The sequence below is a fragment of the Eurypyga helias genome, unplaced genomic scaffold, assembly GCF_000690775.1.
Source record: "Eurypyga helias isolate BGI_N326 unplaced genomic scaffold, ASM69077v1 scaffold34515, whole genome shotgun sequence".
Lineage (NCBI taxonomy): Eukaryota > Metazoa > Chordata > Aves > Eurypygiformes > Eurypygidae > Eurypyga > Eurypyga helias.
Window position 1 is genome coordinate 1,016 of NW_010250120.1, and position 19,802 is coordinate 20,817.

At 44.4% G+C, this 19,802-nt stretch overlaps 1 protein-coding gene across 1 annotated transcript in view; it reads right to left on the reverse strand.

The window, feature by feature from the left end:
* Nucleotides 1–295: 295 nt before the first annotated feature.
* Nucleotides 296–19,802, reverse strand: part of LOC104509602 (microtubule-associated protein 2-like) — a gene marked incomplete at its 3' end in the record, with an annotated part of 36,707 nt that continues 17,200 nt past the window's right edge. Inside the window, 5 exon segments of the mRNA XM_010151588.1 lie at nucleotides 296–430; nucleotides 822–1,028; nucleotides 1,282–5,073; nucleotides 16,872–16,949; nucleotides 19,039–19,152. Of these exon segments, the coding sequence (XP_010149890.1) occupies nucleotides 296–430; nucleotides 822–1,028; nucleotides 1,282–5,073; nucleotides 16,872–16,949; nucleotides 19,039–19,152 (4,326 nt within the window).

Below are 19,802 nucleotides of genomic sequence, written 5' to 3' on the forward strand. Positions count from 1 at the left end.
TACAACCACAACACTAGGAGGTCCAAGCAACGACAAGCACACATGATCATGGCCTCCATTAAAATAAACACACGAATACCAGGAATGAAAGAAGAAAAGAAAAATTATATAAAACTAAAAAAAACCCCCAAAACCCCAAACCAAACCAAACCCACTAAAAAAGCAATACTATTTGTGAAGACTGATATTCTTGGAAGAAAAAAAATAAATAGAGAAGCTGCTATAGCCATGAGATTTAAAAAAAAAATGTCTATGTTTGCCAGCCACATTGCATAACTGAACAGAACGCAGTCACCTGTCTGCTTCCGTTTAACACAGGAGAGATGAGTTGGTCTAGTATATTTGATAGCAGGTTTTAAAATGATTTTCCTGGAGGGAGAGTGGGCCTGAACTTCAGTTTTTTTAGCAAGTTCAGCTTTCTTATACACTGCTATGGACAAGAAAACACAAAAACATAGAATCAGGAAAACAAACCAACAAACAGTTTCATATGACAATACATCAAGTGGCAGGCCCACTGCTCCACAACTGCAACCCCATGCGTCGCTTCTACCGGGGCGAACAATTCCGGAGTCGGAAGAGGGGGAGCACTGGTGCATTAACCCAGATGTGTTACCCAGTGATCAGTGGGGAAAGGGGACCGGTGGAGCAGTGAGCCTTGCACCTGGCTTTTCATATAGTTGTACAATGTCTCATTAAAAAGCACGACCGTTAACGCTGTTAAGGGGCACGTCATCTATAGGGTGACCGGATAGTACCGTACAGCAGTAAAAAAAACTTTAAAAAAAAGTATAGATTGTAATAGGGAGTGTTAAATGAACCTTTTTTCCTTCTCACTTCATCTCTGGAGAGTGTGCTAGGTTCCTTTTTAGCTATTTTCCTTTCAGGAGTAGAAATCCTGCCTCTCCCAGTTTTAAAAGGTTTCTCTTTTTTATGCTTATCGAGAGATGATCTTCGCAATTCTCTCTCTGCCTTCTCCTCTTTAGGAACAGTCTCTAACTGTTCAGTCATGATGCTCCTATCATCATCTGTAGGATCAGAGCAAATTATAACAACAAACAAGAGATTAGTAACAAATGTTAACAATACTGCAGTGGACCAGAGAAAAAAAAATAGTTGAAGACCGAGCAGATGGATTAATAAAAAAAGGCAGGCTATTTTACCATTTTTCTGAAGCATGCTGAGATTACTAATTTTATATATAATAATTTCGCTTTTTTTGATCATTATGATTTGGAAGTAAAAATATTTAACAGACAAAACAGAAAGGATAATGCACACCTTGAGTATCTGCCCAGAGACTGTCGGTGTCCATGACGGAGTCATCGATTGTTGTTTCGTCTTTGTAATCATCACACGTCTCCGTCTTGTAGTCGGTGAGCAGGATTTCTTCTCTCTGGGGTGAAGCAGGAGCTTCTGGGGAGCCCTCTTTGGGCTCAACTTGCATCTCAGCCACTTCCTCAACCTCCATCTCCTCCTCAGCCTGGGAGTCCCCTGTTTCGATGTCTTAAAAGCGGACACTGTGAGAAGCAGACTCACCCTCATCAACTGTTGTCTGCACCACTGTGATAAAGTCATCCTCTACTGTCACCACTGACTCAATAATGCCTTTCAGTTCAGGCAGTGCTTCTGGGCTACCCTGGGCTAGCATTTCTTCAGCAGCAGGCTTCCCAAAGTCCATTTCGGGGGGCATTTCTGATAGAAGATGCTCTTTATCCTCCTCTTTTTGTTCTTGCCCTCCTTCTACCTCTTCTTCCTCATGTTCTTCCCCTTTTGTGGCCCCAGCTGACACTTCACATGGCAGGAGCTTTTGGATTTCCATAGGTATCGCGGCTGTATCAGGAATCTTTGCAGTTTCTTCTGCAGGCTGTGGTATGCTCTCCATCTGAATCTCAGCAGGCTCTTCCTGGAGAGGCTCAGCTTTTGGAAGGAAGAGCTCCACGGAAGGCTCCTTTGCTGGTAACTGTGCAGGCGTCTCTTCCCCAGACACAGGAGGTTTTGGAGGCTCTGCTTTGGTATCCTCTGGTTTCAAGGATTCTCCATTCAAACCTTCTTGGGCTTGATCATGCTCTCCACTAGATTCATACGATTCCTCTTTATCAACTGCCTCTTGATGTACCAGATCGGGCTTAGTTACTTTTTCCTTAATTTCTGTTTCTGACAGTTTGGTGCTGTCCTTCACGTAACTAGGCTCGATCTTGGAGAGTACATCTGCATCCTTTGCTTCTCTGGACAAGATGGTCTCATCTTTCTGTGGAGTGTCTTTGGGTTCAGGCTCTGCTCTTTTAACAGAGGCTTTGTCCTTCCCTGACGGGAGAGAAACCACCTCACTGACCTTGGCATCTAACTGACTCTGATATTCTTGGTCAGCTCTCCTTGCAGCCACTTCCAAATCATGCTTTATGGCATTGTAATCTGGTTTTATTGGAGCTTCTATCTCTGCTATTTCAGGAACAACACTAAGAGTCTTCTCCTTCTCCATCAACACAGAAACAGCATCCTTTCCTATCGTTATCTCTGAAGCTGGTATTCTGTCATACACACTATCATCAGTTATATGAACCTTATCAGCCCCACTTTCTTCTTTCATTTCTAGGATTGCCTCAGGTCTTGTCTTCTCTGGCTCTGCACCTTTAATGGGACAGACCTCTTTAGAGTCAACTTGATCTTCACTTTTTTCTAGCACAGTATCCAGCTTTTCTTTTTTCTCCTGCTCAAAGTCTCTTGCCAGAGCGGACTCTCCAGTGGCATGCTGACCTAAGTCTTTTTCACCGAGGAATTCTTCTTTCGACTTTTCAGCTGCTGCCAGCTTCACTTCTATTAAGGACAGGTCAGGAGCCAGGCCACGCCGCAGTTTTTCATCTGTCCCTTCGTAAAAGGGACAGGTTTCGCTCGTTAAATTCTCACTGTCCTGAACTGGGGAAGGGAGTGGGACTGTGTATTTATTGAAAACACAGTAGCCCAAGTCTTCTAGCTGACTTTCAGCTTTTAGAGTTACATGGTTCTCGTCTGTCACCGGTGGCAGGGCTGCGCCGCTGTCTTCCATAACAGTGTCGGAAGGAACTGTCTTCTTGTGTGCCACCTCAGCATCAGCACTCACGGAGGCTAATCTAGATCTTGTCCCTGCTAAGTCTAACATTTCAGGCAGGTCAGGAGCCAGGGCAGCCCCATTTTTGTAATAGTCTTTGGCCAGGAAAGGTGATTCGGCCAAGGTCTCAGGCTGGACTTTTTCTTCTGCCGGTGCTTTTTCTTCTTCTTCTATGTGCTCATCTTCCTCTCTACTATCAATGGGGAAGCAGGGGGCCTTCTCCACTGCCGGTGTAGTTGCTGGCAAGTAGTCATCACCTTCATCCATACTTCCACTAGTGTTAGTCAGAATATCCGAAGCGAGGGGAGAAAGATCATGTGCGCGACCAAAGCTAAAGCCCAGAGCTATTGAATCCAGGCAGGACATGGGCAAGTTAATAGACATGCTTCTCTGTTCAATTGCAGATCTCCCCCCAAGCCCCAGGCTCCTGCTCAGAGTTAGGTCATCTTTATTTTTACTGTGGAGTTCTCTCTTATCCCCATAGACTTTGGGATCAATAGTGAACATCCTTTCTGTCGGGGAACTCAGTTCTTCAGACCTGTCTGGTGTAAAGCTCTGAGCCAGGGTACTGTACCCTATTTCACGAGCAGGTACACTCTGACGCTCATCCAGTTCTGTCTGCAATTCTTCTTCCTCCTCCTCCTCTTTGTCTTCAGGTATCAGACGATCTGTCTGATAATGTTCATACACACTCTCTTTAGTGTCACTTAGCTCATAGTAATCGCTGCCCTGTTTCAGAGCGTCTGCTTTGAAGGCTTCCTCTTTCAGAGCAGAGGTTTCAAAGTACTTCGACATTCCTGATCTATCCTCCTCCTCTTTCATTTGATTAGGAGCTGAAACACTTGCCTTATCCTCCTTGGTATCTTTTTTAGCATCTTTCTCTTGAGGAGGTTCTAGAGTAGGAATTTTGTCAGCGGTTAAGCTTGGCATCTCAGCGGCTTTCTCTGTTATTCTGGATAACTGTGTGGTATCAGGATGCTCTGCTGTTTTCTCAAAGGTCAGTTCAGGGCTTAACTTGGCTGGGGGTACCTGTGTGCTTGGCTGCACCTCCTTTTTCATGTCTGTTGCTGCTAGGAGCCCAATTTGGTCCATTCCTTTTTCTGTTTTGAGACTATCAGGTGACTTTTTAGCTTCGTCATCCTTTTGAAAGTCTGCTTTGTCTGCAGAAAGCGTCTTAACTTCAGGTTTTGAGGTAAATTTGCCATCATCTAATATTCGAGCCTCCCCTTTATCATAGAAGTCATACCTTTCTTCTTCATCACTCTCATCCTTGGTCATGTCCTTTTCCTCCCCCCACGCAGGGATTTTCTGGGTGCTTGGTGTTTTCAGGCCATCTACAGTTACCGCCGAGGCTTCCTGCAGAGCTAGCGTCCTGTCTCTGTGGATCGGATCATCTTTAGTGAAGTCTTTGGCAAACAGTTGGTCAGTGCTTTCCTGTTTTGTTTTGGAACTGTCTTTGAGGGGAAGCTCCTGGGAGACAGCGGGAGATAGGCCTGAAGGGATTTCACTTTTGGCTGCTTCTGCCTTGGGTTCAGATAGCAACAGAGAACTTTCACCATGGCTGACGGCAAGATTGTGGACATCTTTAAGGTCGTCTTTAAATGTCATAGATGTAACTTGGCTGGACGATGAGGGCACATCTGCAGTCCTTTCTTCCGTTGTGCTGCCTTTAGGCAGTTCAGATGACAAGTCCTTTTGTTCTTGAGGAGGCTTGGCAGCAAGTTCTGCAAAACCGACTTCCCCCTTCTTCTGTGAATCAGCTTCCAAGACGAGTGCTGATAGAGGTGAAGGCATTTTTTCTTTGTCTTTGCTCTGTGAATCACTTTTATCTACAGCCTCTGGTTTTGCTGGCTGTGGAACTAAGGCATCATGTTTAGGTTGCTCACCAGTCTTACTGTCTTTCCCAGATTCACGTTGCTTTGTGTCTAATGGTTCTGCTGTGAAAGGGCATGTGCCCTCCTGGACGCGGAATTCCATCTTCGTGGCTGCAAGTAAATCTGAAGTAGTTTGTTCGGGTTTTATAACAAAATTACTTAAAGCACTTACAGGCAGGCAGTCACGTGGCTTACAACAACATTTTGCTATGAGCGATGGAAAGGAGAGGCAGAAAGATGCAAGCATGCAACAAAGGCCATCCACCTAGAAATCTGCGTTGAAGTGTTAAATCCTAGGTCCCTTTCAATAGATGAGGTTTTACAGTGAAAATGGGACTTGTACACCTATAAATATGTGAGCACTGAAATGAGATGATTTCATGTGAATTCTTCATGGTTTGTACACAATGGTGAAATCACAAGTAATCCTCACTTCACTGGTGTGCTCAGCCAGAGTCCGTAGCTTATGTTAGTTCTGCGTTAGTGAAGTGTGCAAGGTTAAGTCCAATCAATCGTATCTGGGTGTGTTGCTGACATGTAAAACTTCCATCACTATATATTTCTATATATTTTTTACTTTTTTTGTTCCCTACATGCAGCCTAAACTAAAGAAATACTGCATAAAAAAGGTTTTGCAAGTGTCAGAAGAGGCTGCATTTTTAATTGTACCAGCTTTCGACATTTACTCTTTGGCAAATGAGAAAAACCTCACTGCTGTCATGAAACTGGTATGTAAATCAGCGACAGAGCTATTAATAGTCCCAGATCTTGAAGGTCTGGTCGTTAAAACGGCCATCTTCAGCTGTAACTGAAGTCAAAGAATACTTGGCATGTTTCAATGACTGTAGATGAGGCAAAACCTCCATCGCTTCCACTGGGATGTTTGCCTTCAAGTTAATTGGAAACTAAAAATGCTACTCTTACAGTCTGCCACTGTACTTTTAGTGAGTATTAGCTAGTTAAGGTTTTGGGTTTTTTTTAGTACACATTGTTACTAATTAAGAGCTTGGTTTTTTTTAATATCCTGTGGAAAATAATGATTCCTATCCTACAGAAATCGTCCTACCATGGAAAATATGAAGAGAGAATATGGCAGAATTTTCTGCAGTAATCTGTAAAAAACCTTCTGAGTTTATTCTGAAGCTTATTAGAAGCACTGGGCCAACTCTGAATCTCCTGCTGTCTGATTTCAAGTACATGGAGCCCTCTTTTTGCCCTGATGAATCTGAATTCTTTAGAGTAATTAGTATAAAAGTATCAGTCACTCCTTAAATATTGTCATACGTTAACATTTAGTCAAAAAAGCAACTGCCATTCTAAACTACACAGGCAGAAAAAAACAGGTCAGCAACTACAGTGATTTTGCTCCGTTACGTTTTTACACGTAGCGATTTACTTGCAAATCCTACGAAGTATAAAAACATGGCCATTGCGCTGACGCCATCCTCATTTCACAGAGATTAAACAGCTAGATACTGACTTTATGTATCCTAATGTACCTCTTACTGCAGCACAAACGAGCAATACCAATGGCATCAAAACATATTCTGACTGCCAAAGGAAGCTAATATTCTTTAGCTGGGCCAGGCAGAACACCAACCTCCCAAATGCCGCATTTCTCAGCCAGGCAGCGAATGGGTACATCACTACTCCACTCAACGTGTCTTTACACTTTGCTGCACTGGCTGAAGAGAAGTACCATTAAAAGGGAAACTTTGGAGCCTATTTCTTACATACTGAAAGACAACCGACTGCAGTGAATATTTTGTTCAGTAAGCAGATCAGAACTTCATCCTGTGCATCCAGTCCTACACCTCCCTATGAAGGCAAACATCCCAGTGGAAGTGGGTGGAGGTTTTGTCTAAGAAGGGCACTCCAGCAGGGTTAAACACTTGTAATAAGACACACAAAAAATCAGAGTTCTGGCAATGATCAAGGAGAGGAGGGGTGGACTGCAAAGAATGGCAAGGGTATGATGTAAGAAGCGATAGCTTTAGGGAAGGTAAACCAGAATGCGCTGAAGCACACACACGTACACAAAAAAAACCCCAAAACAACCAAACGGAACACCTGCACACCGCAAATAAAAACATTTCTACACTTTAAGCCTCTTTATGTCATAGTCAAAGCCAATAAATCTACTTTTTTGAAAGAAAAGCAGATGAATTTCTGCACCAAAAAGAAAAAAATATACATAGATTAGCAATGTGACTGGCAAACACATCCGAGATGGGGGAAAAAGGCTTATGCAGAGGAATCAGCTTAGCCGCAAAGCACATTTTATCATGGCAAAGTAAAAAAACCAGGAATCAGCCGCAGTGGTGGGAAACCATGTTGTCATACAGCCCCTATGCAATCACAGGATCCGCTGCACACTCTTCAAGCGTAATAACAAGAGCAGTCGTACTAACAGATGGGAAGAACGGGAAATGAAGCAGCCTTGGAAAGCACTGGAGAAAGCTGGAGGAGGGTTCACCGGCAGCAAAGGCATGCAAACCTAAGGAGGACACACCTTCCTCAGCCAAGGAAGGGGACGTGTCTCTCAGGGGCGTTTCCGCCACAACGGTTACACTCTCCCTGCTGGATGCCACACTTGGCACTTGGTCTTCACGACACACTTTGGCCTCCAAACTAGACTCCAACTGACCCTCACAGAGGCCCTTTGCCTGGTCCGAAGGCGCAACGGGCCCGTGCTCTTTCCCCATTTGCTTCCCAGGAAGAGCAGTAGGTTTCGCTTCCACAGCCATCAGACTCTCTACTGGTTCTTCTTCTTGGGGATGGAAAAAGGAAGCGACATCAACACCAACAATAAACACCAAGCACACAGCTCAACAGGACTGCTTTACCGTAACACTTTCAGCTCCGAACATTTCAGATTTGAGTATGTCAAAGGACCACTAGTAACCAGCTTCTTTTAGCAAATGTGGAACTGAATTTTCCTTAGGGAAAAAAACAAACCAAAAACCCATCTCCCCCCGAAAAGCATGTTTATGCTGTCAGATGAGAGCTGAAAGTGTTTTCCAGGGATACCTCTCCCAAAGATGACTGTGGGTCAAATATTCATTGCAAATGGAGATGGTATTGAATGGTGGATGGCCCTGACAACACCAATGCATCGATGAGCTCAAAGTACACTGATAGTTTTCTGACAAATGCGCTGTTTAATCCAGTACAAGACATTCAGCTGAGGTGGAGGAAGGTATGAGGCATTATTTTCTTTCCACTGACCTTGGCAATACTGACTGCTAAGTGCCAGCAAGTCAAATTATCACATGGATCCGGGATTTGGCAAAATATTGAGCCACTTCCATATCTTAATAAGCCTTGCACATAGCTGATAACTGATGGTTTCACAAGAATTCAACCAAGATTCCTACACTGAGTGGGTTTATAAACAGTCTCTCTCCCCTTAGGCTGCCTGACACCTGAACTCTGTATGCGAAAAATCACAGATTTAACACAAGGACTCTTCCTTTTCTTTTCTGTTTCCCCACCAGCTACTCATCACCCATCAACTCAAAAAAACCAATGAGTGCAGTAGCCCTATCTGTTCCTCTCAGTTTCTAGAGTACATCACTTAGCCTATGGGCTGTTGGGATCGGCGTGGTAGTGTCAAGAGCTGTCTTCACTCACGCCATGGCAGAAGAATGATTAGCAAGGTCTCCATCTGGACTGTAACTCCTGCCACTGCTACTCAGACAGAATGCTACTGTGTTCTACTAGTATCCCTTCTGATAAGAAGTCAGGATTAAGTCTGAAACCTTTAATTCAGCAACATCCTTGAGCAGCTGCCCAGCAGCCACGCTGCAGTCAACCTCACGACCCCCCTGGGTTTGAAGAGTGTCTCACGCTTAAGACTTTGCTGAATCAGACTTAGAACAAAGTGGTTTCGATTCTGAAAGTGGCTGTATCCAGCCTCTTGGTAGTAAAATAAAACCTCTTTCGCAAGGGCTTGATTTTTCTCCTGAGATTGGCCCAGTTAAAACCAATCAACCAACCATCCACAGTTGCGGCCTTTAAAAAGTGATTCAAGGAACACAAAGACTATTTGAGGCTAAGAAAATGTCACTGTGTAAAGTACAACACGTTATTAATAACATACAAAAATGTAACTGTATCTTAAATGAACAGAAGCCAGAAGATTCAGAATCAGAACTGGACTGATGCCTGAGTGTTACAGGGGTATTGACACAAGGGCAGACAGTAAAAGCAGCCTGGCAGAACAGCAGGTGTCCAGCTACCAGAGGCCCCGACTTGAACAACTTGCTTCACTTTGCTTTTTCCCATTTTATGTAGTTTTCTACATGCATCCCTTGCAGTTAAAAAAAAAATTAAGGAAAGCCTCTCATCCTGAGCAATTTCAGGTACACACCTCCATTTCCTGAGACACATCACACAGTGCCACCTGATTAAAACCGATTACTCACCAAAGTAGAAAGTTATTGCTGACCTAACGAAGGACTCCTACAGACTGCCCTTGTGCTGCAGACTCATACACCAAACTGCCAGCTTACAGGCAGCAGGTGAGGGGGGCTGTTTTGTAACACCTGTCCTTTCACTGATGATCCGTCTCATTTCCCTTTGGTTTTCCTCAGAGATATGCTGGGATCTTACACTTTCACCAGAGGCAGATGCATACGACTGACAAGGAAGCTGCCCACCAGCTACTGTAAGGCTACCCCTGTGATTTTCTGTCTCCCCTACCTTCAGGCAGACATGCTGACATTAACAACCTTCAGTTATTAGTACTGATCTCTTTCTGGTGCCGCTGCAGTATTAGGCTGCATTATCCTGCTAATTCTGAACAGCTCTGGTTTTCTTGAAATGCCCCAGTGAGCAACTTCAGGTATAAACCTCCGCCTTCCTGAGACACAAACCTTTAGAGGATTCGGTACTGGTTTTGACTTCAGGCTCTGCATCCCAAGATTGAGTTAGTCAAATGCTGCGAGATGAAACCTGATCTACTTAGCCTTGGAGAAGAAGGCAGCATTCCTGTTAGTCACCAAAAAAAGATTCTCCCTTGATTCCTCAAAAGCCGCTTCACTTTATGTAACCCCCACTGATCAAATAATGCTGGTTTATGTGGGTTTTTTCCCCTTTCTGTGCAGTCAGCTGACAGCGTTAACTGGGAGTATCCACAGAACAACTGGAGAGCGCACATGACCTGATACTGCCTGAAGTCACCTGTGTATACTGGGGTAAAACTGATTTCCTTTGCCTGCTGGAGAACTAAAGGCCTTCCACTTCTACCTTTGGTATAGACACGCGGGTTTTCCCCATCGTGTTAACAACCGACTTACCTCCAGTAACAATCTTTTGGCCTGTTTTGCACACTGTTCTTGGCAGTGACTTTCTGGCACAAAGAACAAAGCAGCTCAGGCTTCCTTTTAACAAACTGCTCCTTTTGCTTCTGCCATAAGACAGGCCAGGAGACCCAGAGCCCTGATTTAAGCAGGGACCATGGTTTCACTGACCCCGAAGTTGCAGTCGTTGCTCACACTGCAGCTTCGCTTTGGGACGGAGAGATTCCGGGGGGCATCACGTCCATGTGGGGAGAAAGCACAACCAGGTTTCCCTCCCCAGAAAGCAGCAATCCCAGGCACGTAGAGAATGGAATGGATGGCAGGTGGGGTACAGGGGAAGAGGAACAAAATGGGACCATGCTCAGTTCACCTTCATCATGGCCCAACAAGACCTCTGTGCTCTTCACTGTGGCACTGGGACGTGTACTAGAGCCAGTCCACTCCGAGCTGAACAAAGGGTGTTCATAGTACTCCTCATCCGAATTGTAGGGCTCATCATCGGGCACAGACACTGAAATGGAGGGGGCCAGGCGTTTACGCCCCTCCCTGCCGGCAGCAGGCCCGCAGCCTGGGCAGCGGTGCAGCGGTCCCACCTTATCCTCCGCCCCTTCATCTACAAATAGACACACACAGACAAAAACCGCAGGACAGACAGACAGACAAAGAAAAGACGAGACAGGATGGACGCATGCAGCCACGCTACCCACTGTGTCACGCTGCCGAGTGGATTAAATCAGCCAGGCTACGGGTCAACGCAGGGCGGAGGAATGGGACAGCTCTGCATTTTAACACAAGGGCCGTGTACGTGGCGTTTCCTCTGCTGTTTGCGAGCACCGGATACCAACCGCCGGCGTAAGTGAATTTCAAAAACTCTACCCTCCTTATTTAGAGGAAGACGTGTGGTACACAAACCACACGTCACAACGCGCGCTGACACTCGTACGTATGATACAGCTGAGTGAGTGCATGAAAACCCCTGACCTATCCCTCAGTCACCAGGTAAAGTACTCAGCGGTGTAAATTTCAAAAAGCTCTTTAATTAAAATCCAACCAGCTTACACTTTGGTCAAGGTGGGTTTATTTCTTATTATATCTATTTCAAAACTCCCCACTTCCTTCTTTTACCTGTAAATAAGTAACATTTAAACAACCCAAAAAGAAACTCCTCCTCAAATAGCTACCTTTTTTTTTTTTCCCCCCTGATAAAGACCACATAAAGCTGCTCACAGCAAATTCTGTTAGCTCTGTGTTTTATGCCACTGTGTCACGTGTCTGTGGATGAACTAGCTCCCACCTCGGTGTTCGCCAGTGCTTTGGAATGACAGCTTTATTCACCCGTCACTGCAGCATCGCAGATAATCACATAATCACCTCAGGATGACACCAGCTACTGACAGCAACAGGGAGGGGGAGCCTGGGTTTGGTTTTCCAAGACAAAGAAAAATAACACAGCCCAATAAAAACGACTGGCCCAGCCTCCGATCCATATATACACGCGCTAAGAGCTCGTGTAGGCTAAGGTGCCCTCTCACCAGGAATAAAGCTATGGAAAATTAAGCATCAAGTACTAGAGAAAATACATTTAAGCCCATTCTCTGTGTACAACAACTGGCAGTTTGACAAACACTACATTCACAGGTGCCTTCAGCAGCTGCAGCTATCCCACTGGATTTCCTACCAGCTTCAGGAAAAGTCCATGACTGGTGTCCCTGGCCTTTCTCCAGGCAATTACAACTTAAAGAGTTTCCCCAGAGCCTCCAAAACTTTCCTCTCAGATCCAAAACACTGAGTCAGAAAGCAAGGCTTTAGCAGAGGCAGTGTAACAGATATTAACCAGACCTCTCTGTGTGACCCAAAACCAAGATGGCTCATGAATGCTGCTGTAACTACCACTACTCAAGGCTTGGAAAGTGATTTTTTATCTAAACCAGTTCCATCTATAAGAGCTCTAAGATTCTTCCTGGCAAATATCTGTAAGTTTTAAGTTGCCTTTTATAGCACACCATGCCCCATCCCTGGAAGTGTCCAAGGCCAGGCAGGATGAGGCTTGGAGCAACCTGGTCTAGTGGAAGATGTCCCTGCCCATGGCAGGGGGGTTGGAACTGGATGGTCTTTAAGGTCCCTTCCAACCCAAACCATAAAAAACATCATCTGTGTCTTTAAAACCAGCACCCTCTACTTTCTGCAGCAACCTGGCAGCAAGAGTCCTGTAACGTATTCATTGTGCCTGGGAACAGAATGCTGTAGTATCGACCTCTTCAGGCTCTATCACCCAGAAAAAGGAAGACAAATTATTCACCGATGGCAATAGCAGCAGCTGCAGTATCTAGCGTTGTGCTATAGCAGATTACCCACGTTAAGGCTCCGTGACAGCCCCGAGGCTAGCCAGGACTGAAGGCGTGCTGTGCGCACCTACACGCACACACAAATACCACCCGCGGAACTTGGTGCAAGAGAACCTACCCCTCAATTTCCTCCAGGGCACAAAGAGTGCCTGAACCTCGGAGAGCTGCTTCGCTCTTGCAGGGGAATCCAAACCACAGATGCAGGGGTTTACCCGTGCTTAGAAGAGGTCGGTGTGGAAAGATAAGCTGGCAACCTGGCTCTGCCAGGCAGGAAGCTCTACGGGGCACTGCGGTAGGGAATGCCACAGCGCTGAACCCCAGCTCCCCGCCTTTCCCTAGCACTTAAGAGCTGGCAGCCAGGTTGCAGGGAAGCGTCTCAATCCACCTGAGCAGCAGAACCCGTGGATTTCTTCTCCATAGAAGCGTCTACAAAATCCAGTGACAGATTTGAGGGGCTCACGGTTGGCAAAAGGCTAGTTACAGGGGGTGAGGACACGTCTCAGGGGGGGCAAGAGGCCCGGAATCAACGCCCCTCCTAAACCTGAGAAGACTTAAAACAACACCATCCCCTTTTCTGCAGGGTGCTCTCACACTAGGCTGTGTATTACGGTGGACGAGAGTGGAAAGGGTTGACGCAGTCGCCATCTCTTCTGCTGGAACCGGGACATTGTGGAGAAAAGAACGGAAGGTTGATAGGTCAGAACAAGGAGAAGGAGGTGTGCATAAGGACAGGTTCCCCTTCCAGCTGTGGTTCGTATGTACCCAGGGGCACCTCAGATGTAAAATGCCTCAACAAGAGTGAAGATGAAACAAGGCTGAAAAATCCTTCTTTGTAGGCTCTGAAGGGATTGCAGGCAAGAAAATACCAGCCCTGCCTCTACAGGAACTGACAACAGCAAAAATGCTTAATATGTATTATTGTGAGGGTCCAAAGTCTTCAGGATTGCAAAGTCTAGTATTGTCAGGGGCTGTTATGTCTGTGGCTGTTAGCTTTACATTGTTTATTTATCAGTTTTACTTACGATCTTTTAAAAATTCCTGCAGATAATTTCATTTACAGGATAATGATGTCTTTAAAGGAGGATATGCTTTTATTTCAGCCACAAGAAAAATCCTTTCTTTGTTATTTCAGTCCCTCCTAATAGTGCTTTTTCATCTCAAAGCATGGGAAAAATCCCCAATGTATTGTAAAGTTCAAGATTAAGATCACTTCTCACAAAGGCTAATTCAGCTTTAGCTTCCAGGTATCTTTTGAAAATGCCTTTCAGGAAGTAATTTTCACTGTAAATAGACCCAGTTTTAAAGGACACTTGGCTTCTTTCAGTTCACAAAATATTCTTATTTGGTACATAAAGCCTACTCGGCAATGCCTGTTTCAAAATGGAAGACAGTCCATCAAAGGCAGCCTTCTATCTTGTAACCTTTAGAAGAATTTTTACAGGAGGACGTTGTTGACCACTGTCAAAAGGCACAGAGCACAAAAGAAACGCCAAGTTGGCAAGAGAATATCGTATCAGCCCTGCATGACCAGATACAACCGATAAAAGGATTAGACGGTGCTAGGGAAAATTTCATTTCCTGAGCAAAATCATGTTACTACAGTTGAAATAAATGAAATCATTTCAATCAGGCAAATTAGTTCTCTTACCTTCTGCAGCAGTACAAAGGAACAGGCTCATTTGAACGTTTTTCTGCAGCCAAATGAAGGGAACCTACATCCACTGATTCCTTTCTCTCATGAAATACACTTGACCCACAAACCTCACTGTCTTTTCTACCTTTTTTTTTTTGTGTGTGTGTGTGTTTGCTGCATGGCTGGCCACATCCACCTTTGTCATGTCTACCACCGTGATTTCCTTCCTACTATGACTGAACGAAGTCTCTTTTGGATTCAAAGCAATGCAACACACACTGACAAGTGCGTTAGGAAAATTTCTAAGAGAAGGGGACAAAAAGGAGACCTGAGGTAGATGCACCAAGTGCTCACCGTTTTTGCTCAACAACTGTAGGATTGGATTAAATTTGTAAATTATATTCTACTGAGCAGAAAGCCAGACAGACAACGTAAAGGTACATGAGTAAAGATAGCCAGATGGTGTAGTGAACTGAAGGTTTAAGCAAGTATTGTAAAATTGGGTCAAACCCTACTGAGGGAAATTCTTCTGAATGGGAGCTTTGCCTGAATAAAAATGACAGGTCTGGCTCACTCAAGTCAGCAAAAGATCAGCTTACCCACAGAAAATAAGGACCATGTCTTCTAACACAGGGCAGAACACAAGATTTTTACTGCCACGAACTATGTTGGATTGACAATACTGATATTCTGGGAAAAAGCAACATAATATATTTTGTGTAAAATTATTTTCAAGAAGTTCCTCCTGTTTATCAACCAACTCTACTTGAGTTCCATTTTCAGAGCCAGACATAAACAAGAAGTTTCCAGCTGAGTGCATTAATGACTCAGCACATCATTTCTGTCCATACTTCCCTTGCAGACCTACACTTTTAGGATTTATACAGGCCATCTGCTCTAAAAAATGAAGAGTTGGATCAAAATCTTCTCACAGAAAAGTCTCTTTTGACTAACGTTAAAGGAAATGATTTAAATGTTTTTAAAAACCGGTGGCATTGCGTAAATCATCCACAGGCCTCCCAAACACTGACTTTTCAGTGCTTGCAACCAGCCCTGTGGGGTAGGTAAGTGCATGCTATTATATTAACTCGATTCTACAGGCAAGAAAAGAGAAAAACAGTGATGTTATGCGACTTGCTGAGTCATACTGTAGCAAAGCTAATCCTCAGCTAAGGGTAATGGAACAACCTTGGCATTGGCCTGAGGCAGAAGAACAAGCCCTTTATCGTGATATGATGAAATCAAAAAGCACACACTGAACTAGTCAAGTGAACTATATATTAAAAAACAGTGGTAAAACCCTGGTAACAATTCTAAAAGCCGCTGCTGATGCCCTACTAGCTTCCTTTTCAGTTGGTAGTTTTGACTGCCATTACCTCTGAGTGATGAGACTAGGAACTGTTGCACTATTTTTTTTAAACAAACCATATGCAGATTGTTGGGTTTGGGTTTTTTGTTTGTTTTTAATCAATTAATCACATTCTTTATATTGGTTACTAACCACATCCAGTAGGGATTTCCAGTACAGTGGACCGACAAATGTTGTTAACACAGCCTGTAATTGCATTATCTCAAAAATGACCGCAGGACAGAACATGCCTAATTGCAGTGTCCTGATAAACCCAGAGCCAGACTGTGTTAGCACATGAAATAGAAACCGTCCACTTGCAAAATTAATAGAGGCTCTGTGTTAAAATACCAACAAAGATTGTTCAGCAGATGATAAGAAATTATTTTCATGCACTTATTTAACAAAAAGAAAGAAAAAATGCTAAAAGAAAATCCAAGAAGGCAATACACGGACAGACAAAAATGCTGCTGACATGGCAGAGTTCAACTGACAGTCCCCTGGAGATTCTGAACTCGCATCCTTCCCCTCTTACCCACCCGATACAGCTCAGTTTTAACCCACTGCTGTCTCCAATACTGACGGCCTTGATGCAGCAGTCGCCTTCTGTTGAACAAAGCACTGGCACACATGCTTACCGTTGCAACAACTTCGCCGGGATTTAGGCCTCCGCTTAAAATTAAGCCAACACTGAAGTTCTTTGCTGGAGGAGATTTTAGCAGGGGGAAAATGCAGCGAGCATGGGCTACTGAAATGGAACATTCGTTGTGCAGGACAGGACAAAGAGTTGCTTTGCGAGACTTGAGCGCGACTCCTGCGCTCTGCGTACAGAACCCCCAACACACGTAGGCACTGAAGCATCAACTACAGGTCGAAGACCAAAGAATTGATCCAACTCTGAATCTCCTTGCTTTCATGCATTTAAGATTCCAAACAGAAAATAAGGCTGACTCACACGGAATCATAGTTTGAGTGACCGCGTGGGGACTGCAGACACCTTGGCTCCTATTGCATATACACGTAAAAAGGTGAGCATCGTCATCTTTTTCCCTTTAATAGGGATGTACTTAACACAAGCTGTCAGTTACCCCTGTGTGTACGTGTCTACCTCATCCACGCACCGCAGCTGGCTGGCAGACGGGAGTTACTGCTGGGCAATGCCTTATCTTTTCACATGGACCTGCAGAAAGGATCTCCATTTCCCGATTCCCCCATCCTTCAGACTCGTATCTCATCCCTCCGCTGACAGCTGCATGCTGCAATGGCCGGGAGACCCTTACCTTCCTCCAGAGCTCCAGTCTTCTCAGACGCTGGCGATGGAGGCGGGGAAGGAGGCAGGTTGGCTGACTCTTCGACTGCTAGAAATCAGTGAAAATGAGATAGATACAGCCATTAATTCCAGGGAAGGATACAGCCGTTAGTTCCAGGGAGACTGATGCTTCATACAAGCTGCAGTCAGCCTGTTCTGCCCAGCCGAAAGAATTATTCAATGGGGATTTGTGCCTCGTGGATTTTCAGGCAGATCCTTTCAGAATACATGGATTTTTAAAGTTACTGCGGAAGGATTTTTTTTTTTTTTCAGATGGTATGAATTATCTTCAAAAATCTGGTCACGAAGTACAAGACTAAAATCAATTTTGAAATTATCTTTTAAATGAGTATTGCCACTTAGAAAACCTTCAGTCACCCAAGGCAACAACAATAAAGCATCTGAGCATGAGAGATTTTATAAATTCACGCTGACTATCAGAAACTGGCAGCCAATCTCTTCAATTTACCTCGAGTACATGAACAAAAAACATTCTGCTTGCCTTTTTTTTTTTTTCTTCCGCTGAGTTCAAGGTTAATTGCAGAACACATGCAAATACTGCTTCTCTAAATACAAAAGACATATCAGCACAGGGAACTTGTGTCAGCCACGACACATTAGCGACGCAGCCGAACGAGGCGCAGTGAAATCTTAGATGCATGGAGACTAGTTTTTAGATTCATTCCCAGTCACGAGTCTGGATGCTGAAACCAGGGGATGTTTTTTTCAATTATTTCAATTCAAGTACGACGAAATCCTAAACGAACTGCTGCTTAAATGAACTCAACGTAACCTCTGCCACTGATTTCATACCGACCACCTTGAGAATTTTTTCTTTAAAAACAGATCCACTACTGGGGCTTAACCAAGGTTTAATTAAAAAAAAAAAAAAAAAAAGGAAAAAAGAAGTAGTAACAAATCTGTTTTAACAGATCTGTCTTAGAAACGGCACCTCTCAACAGGCAGATCGCAGTTTCTGATTCAGGCCTTCTTCCCAAGCATAGAAAGGCCAGTTGCGAAGCCCCAGCAGAATTTGCCAGGTCTCCTCCTCTTGATTTCAGCGTGGCTTGGAAGAGACCCTTACGTGACTTGTCCTTAAGATGCGCTGTCCAGGGGCAGAGTCTATCTTGATCACAACGTAATTCCACCTGCACTTACCCGACGGTCACTGAGCGCAGGAGCTGTAACACCCCTGAAGACACGCTCTTCACAACATTTCTGAACTGCCATATCTAACTAGATGTAACTGAACGCCCACCTTGCCTCACCCAGGCCCCAGTGAAGTGAACTGTGCTTAAATATGTATCAAGCTTTTGCAGAAATGCGGTCTTACATGTGAAATTGAGCCTCACAGACCTAAGAAGGGAATTACTAAGCAACACATCACCCTGCTGCGGTTCAAAATCAGTTCAATGAAGCAAAACACCTTAGGAAACAAATTTCCAACAAATATTCTTAATTACTCATTGACATTAATTTATCCCTAAGCAGGGTCCACCCGCCGTAGCAAGTGAAGCAGAGTACCAGTGGGAAAAATACCACAAGGCGTTATTTTGATTCGATCACAACGTACGTGCACTCAGCAGAACATATCCTGGGGCAAGCTACAAGACTTGCCCTACCTCAGGACAAAGCACGGCCTTTCTCTGGCCTTCGAGGTACATCTTTTGAGCTACCGTGGAAGGGACGAAGCACTGTTGGTACAAAGGGCTGTATACTTACTTTTATATGTATAGATAGATATTCATGTTTTTATTTCAGAGAGACAATTCACAGCAGGAGGATCGGGGCACAGCATGGACCAGTGGCAGTGGTATCATTCCCAGTCTGGACCACTGGCATTTGGTTCCTCCTGGTGCAACTCTCTCGCCCACAATCTCCCCTTGCCCTGCCTGGCTGCTAACCCTTCTCCCACCCTCACCCCGTGTGCCCTATACCCCTCTGCTTCACAGTCACCAGGTCGCGAAGAAGTGCAGCAACAAGGATAACACCGATATTCCGTGGTTATCCCATGGTCCTGCAGTTTACCCATGACCATAACCTACGTGAATACGCAGCTGCAACTGGGTTTTGTAACACGCATGTGTGTAACGTTTGCAGATGAGCAGATACTTTGAACTGTTTTCGTCTTGGTTTACCTAAAGGTAGTGGTCCCGGCTGATCTTTGTGCTGGGTTTCTTTCTCCTGTTCGCCTTTCAGGACTGCTACAGCTTCAGCTGTTACTACTTGTACTATCCTCGCAGACACTTCTTCTGTGGCAACAGCGAAGTTAGAAAAAAAAAAAAAAAGAGAAATATGTTAGTGAGAACAATGTTTTAAAATGATAAAGTTTAACTTAAACAATAAAAACTAGAGGGTCACAATCCCATTTGAAGAGGTAGCCTTTTTATTTCCTGAAATATAAGCAAAACATTAAAAAATAGAAAAGAAGGACCAGATAATCCAAAGATCTCAACGGAAAATGCCGAGTTATTTAGCAAACCCAGGACCCCGGCCTTCACAGAAAGATGCACAAAGCATCATTACTGAATGCTCACTCTCAGTTCTGCCAGGGACAATGTGCAGCAACTGCAAAATTTTAAGATGATCATTTATTAAATGCCTAGAAAATTCTTTTGCAGGTACTGTTCTGCAAACAGGGGCAGAATGGCCAGCTGAGTAATGGCATTTCTTGACATTTAATATATGGAGTTAGCCGCATTCTTACATGCGCCGTGGATGGTATTTGCTCCTCATCGGCACAGTTAGTATGCACTGAGGGCACTTCCTAGGCAGATATCTAAGGACATGCTGATCAGGGACTTGAAACAAGGACCAAATAACATTTCCGTATGATTAAAATGTATACTTTGTCATCCTCAGCCCTTTTAAGACCGCAACACAAAGCTTTAAACAAACGGGG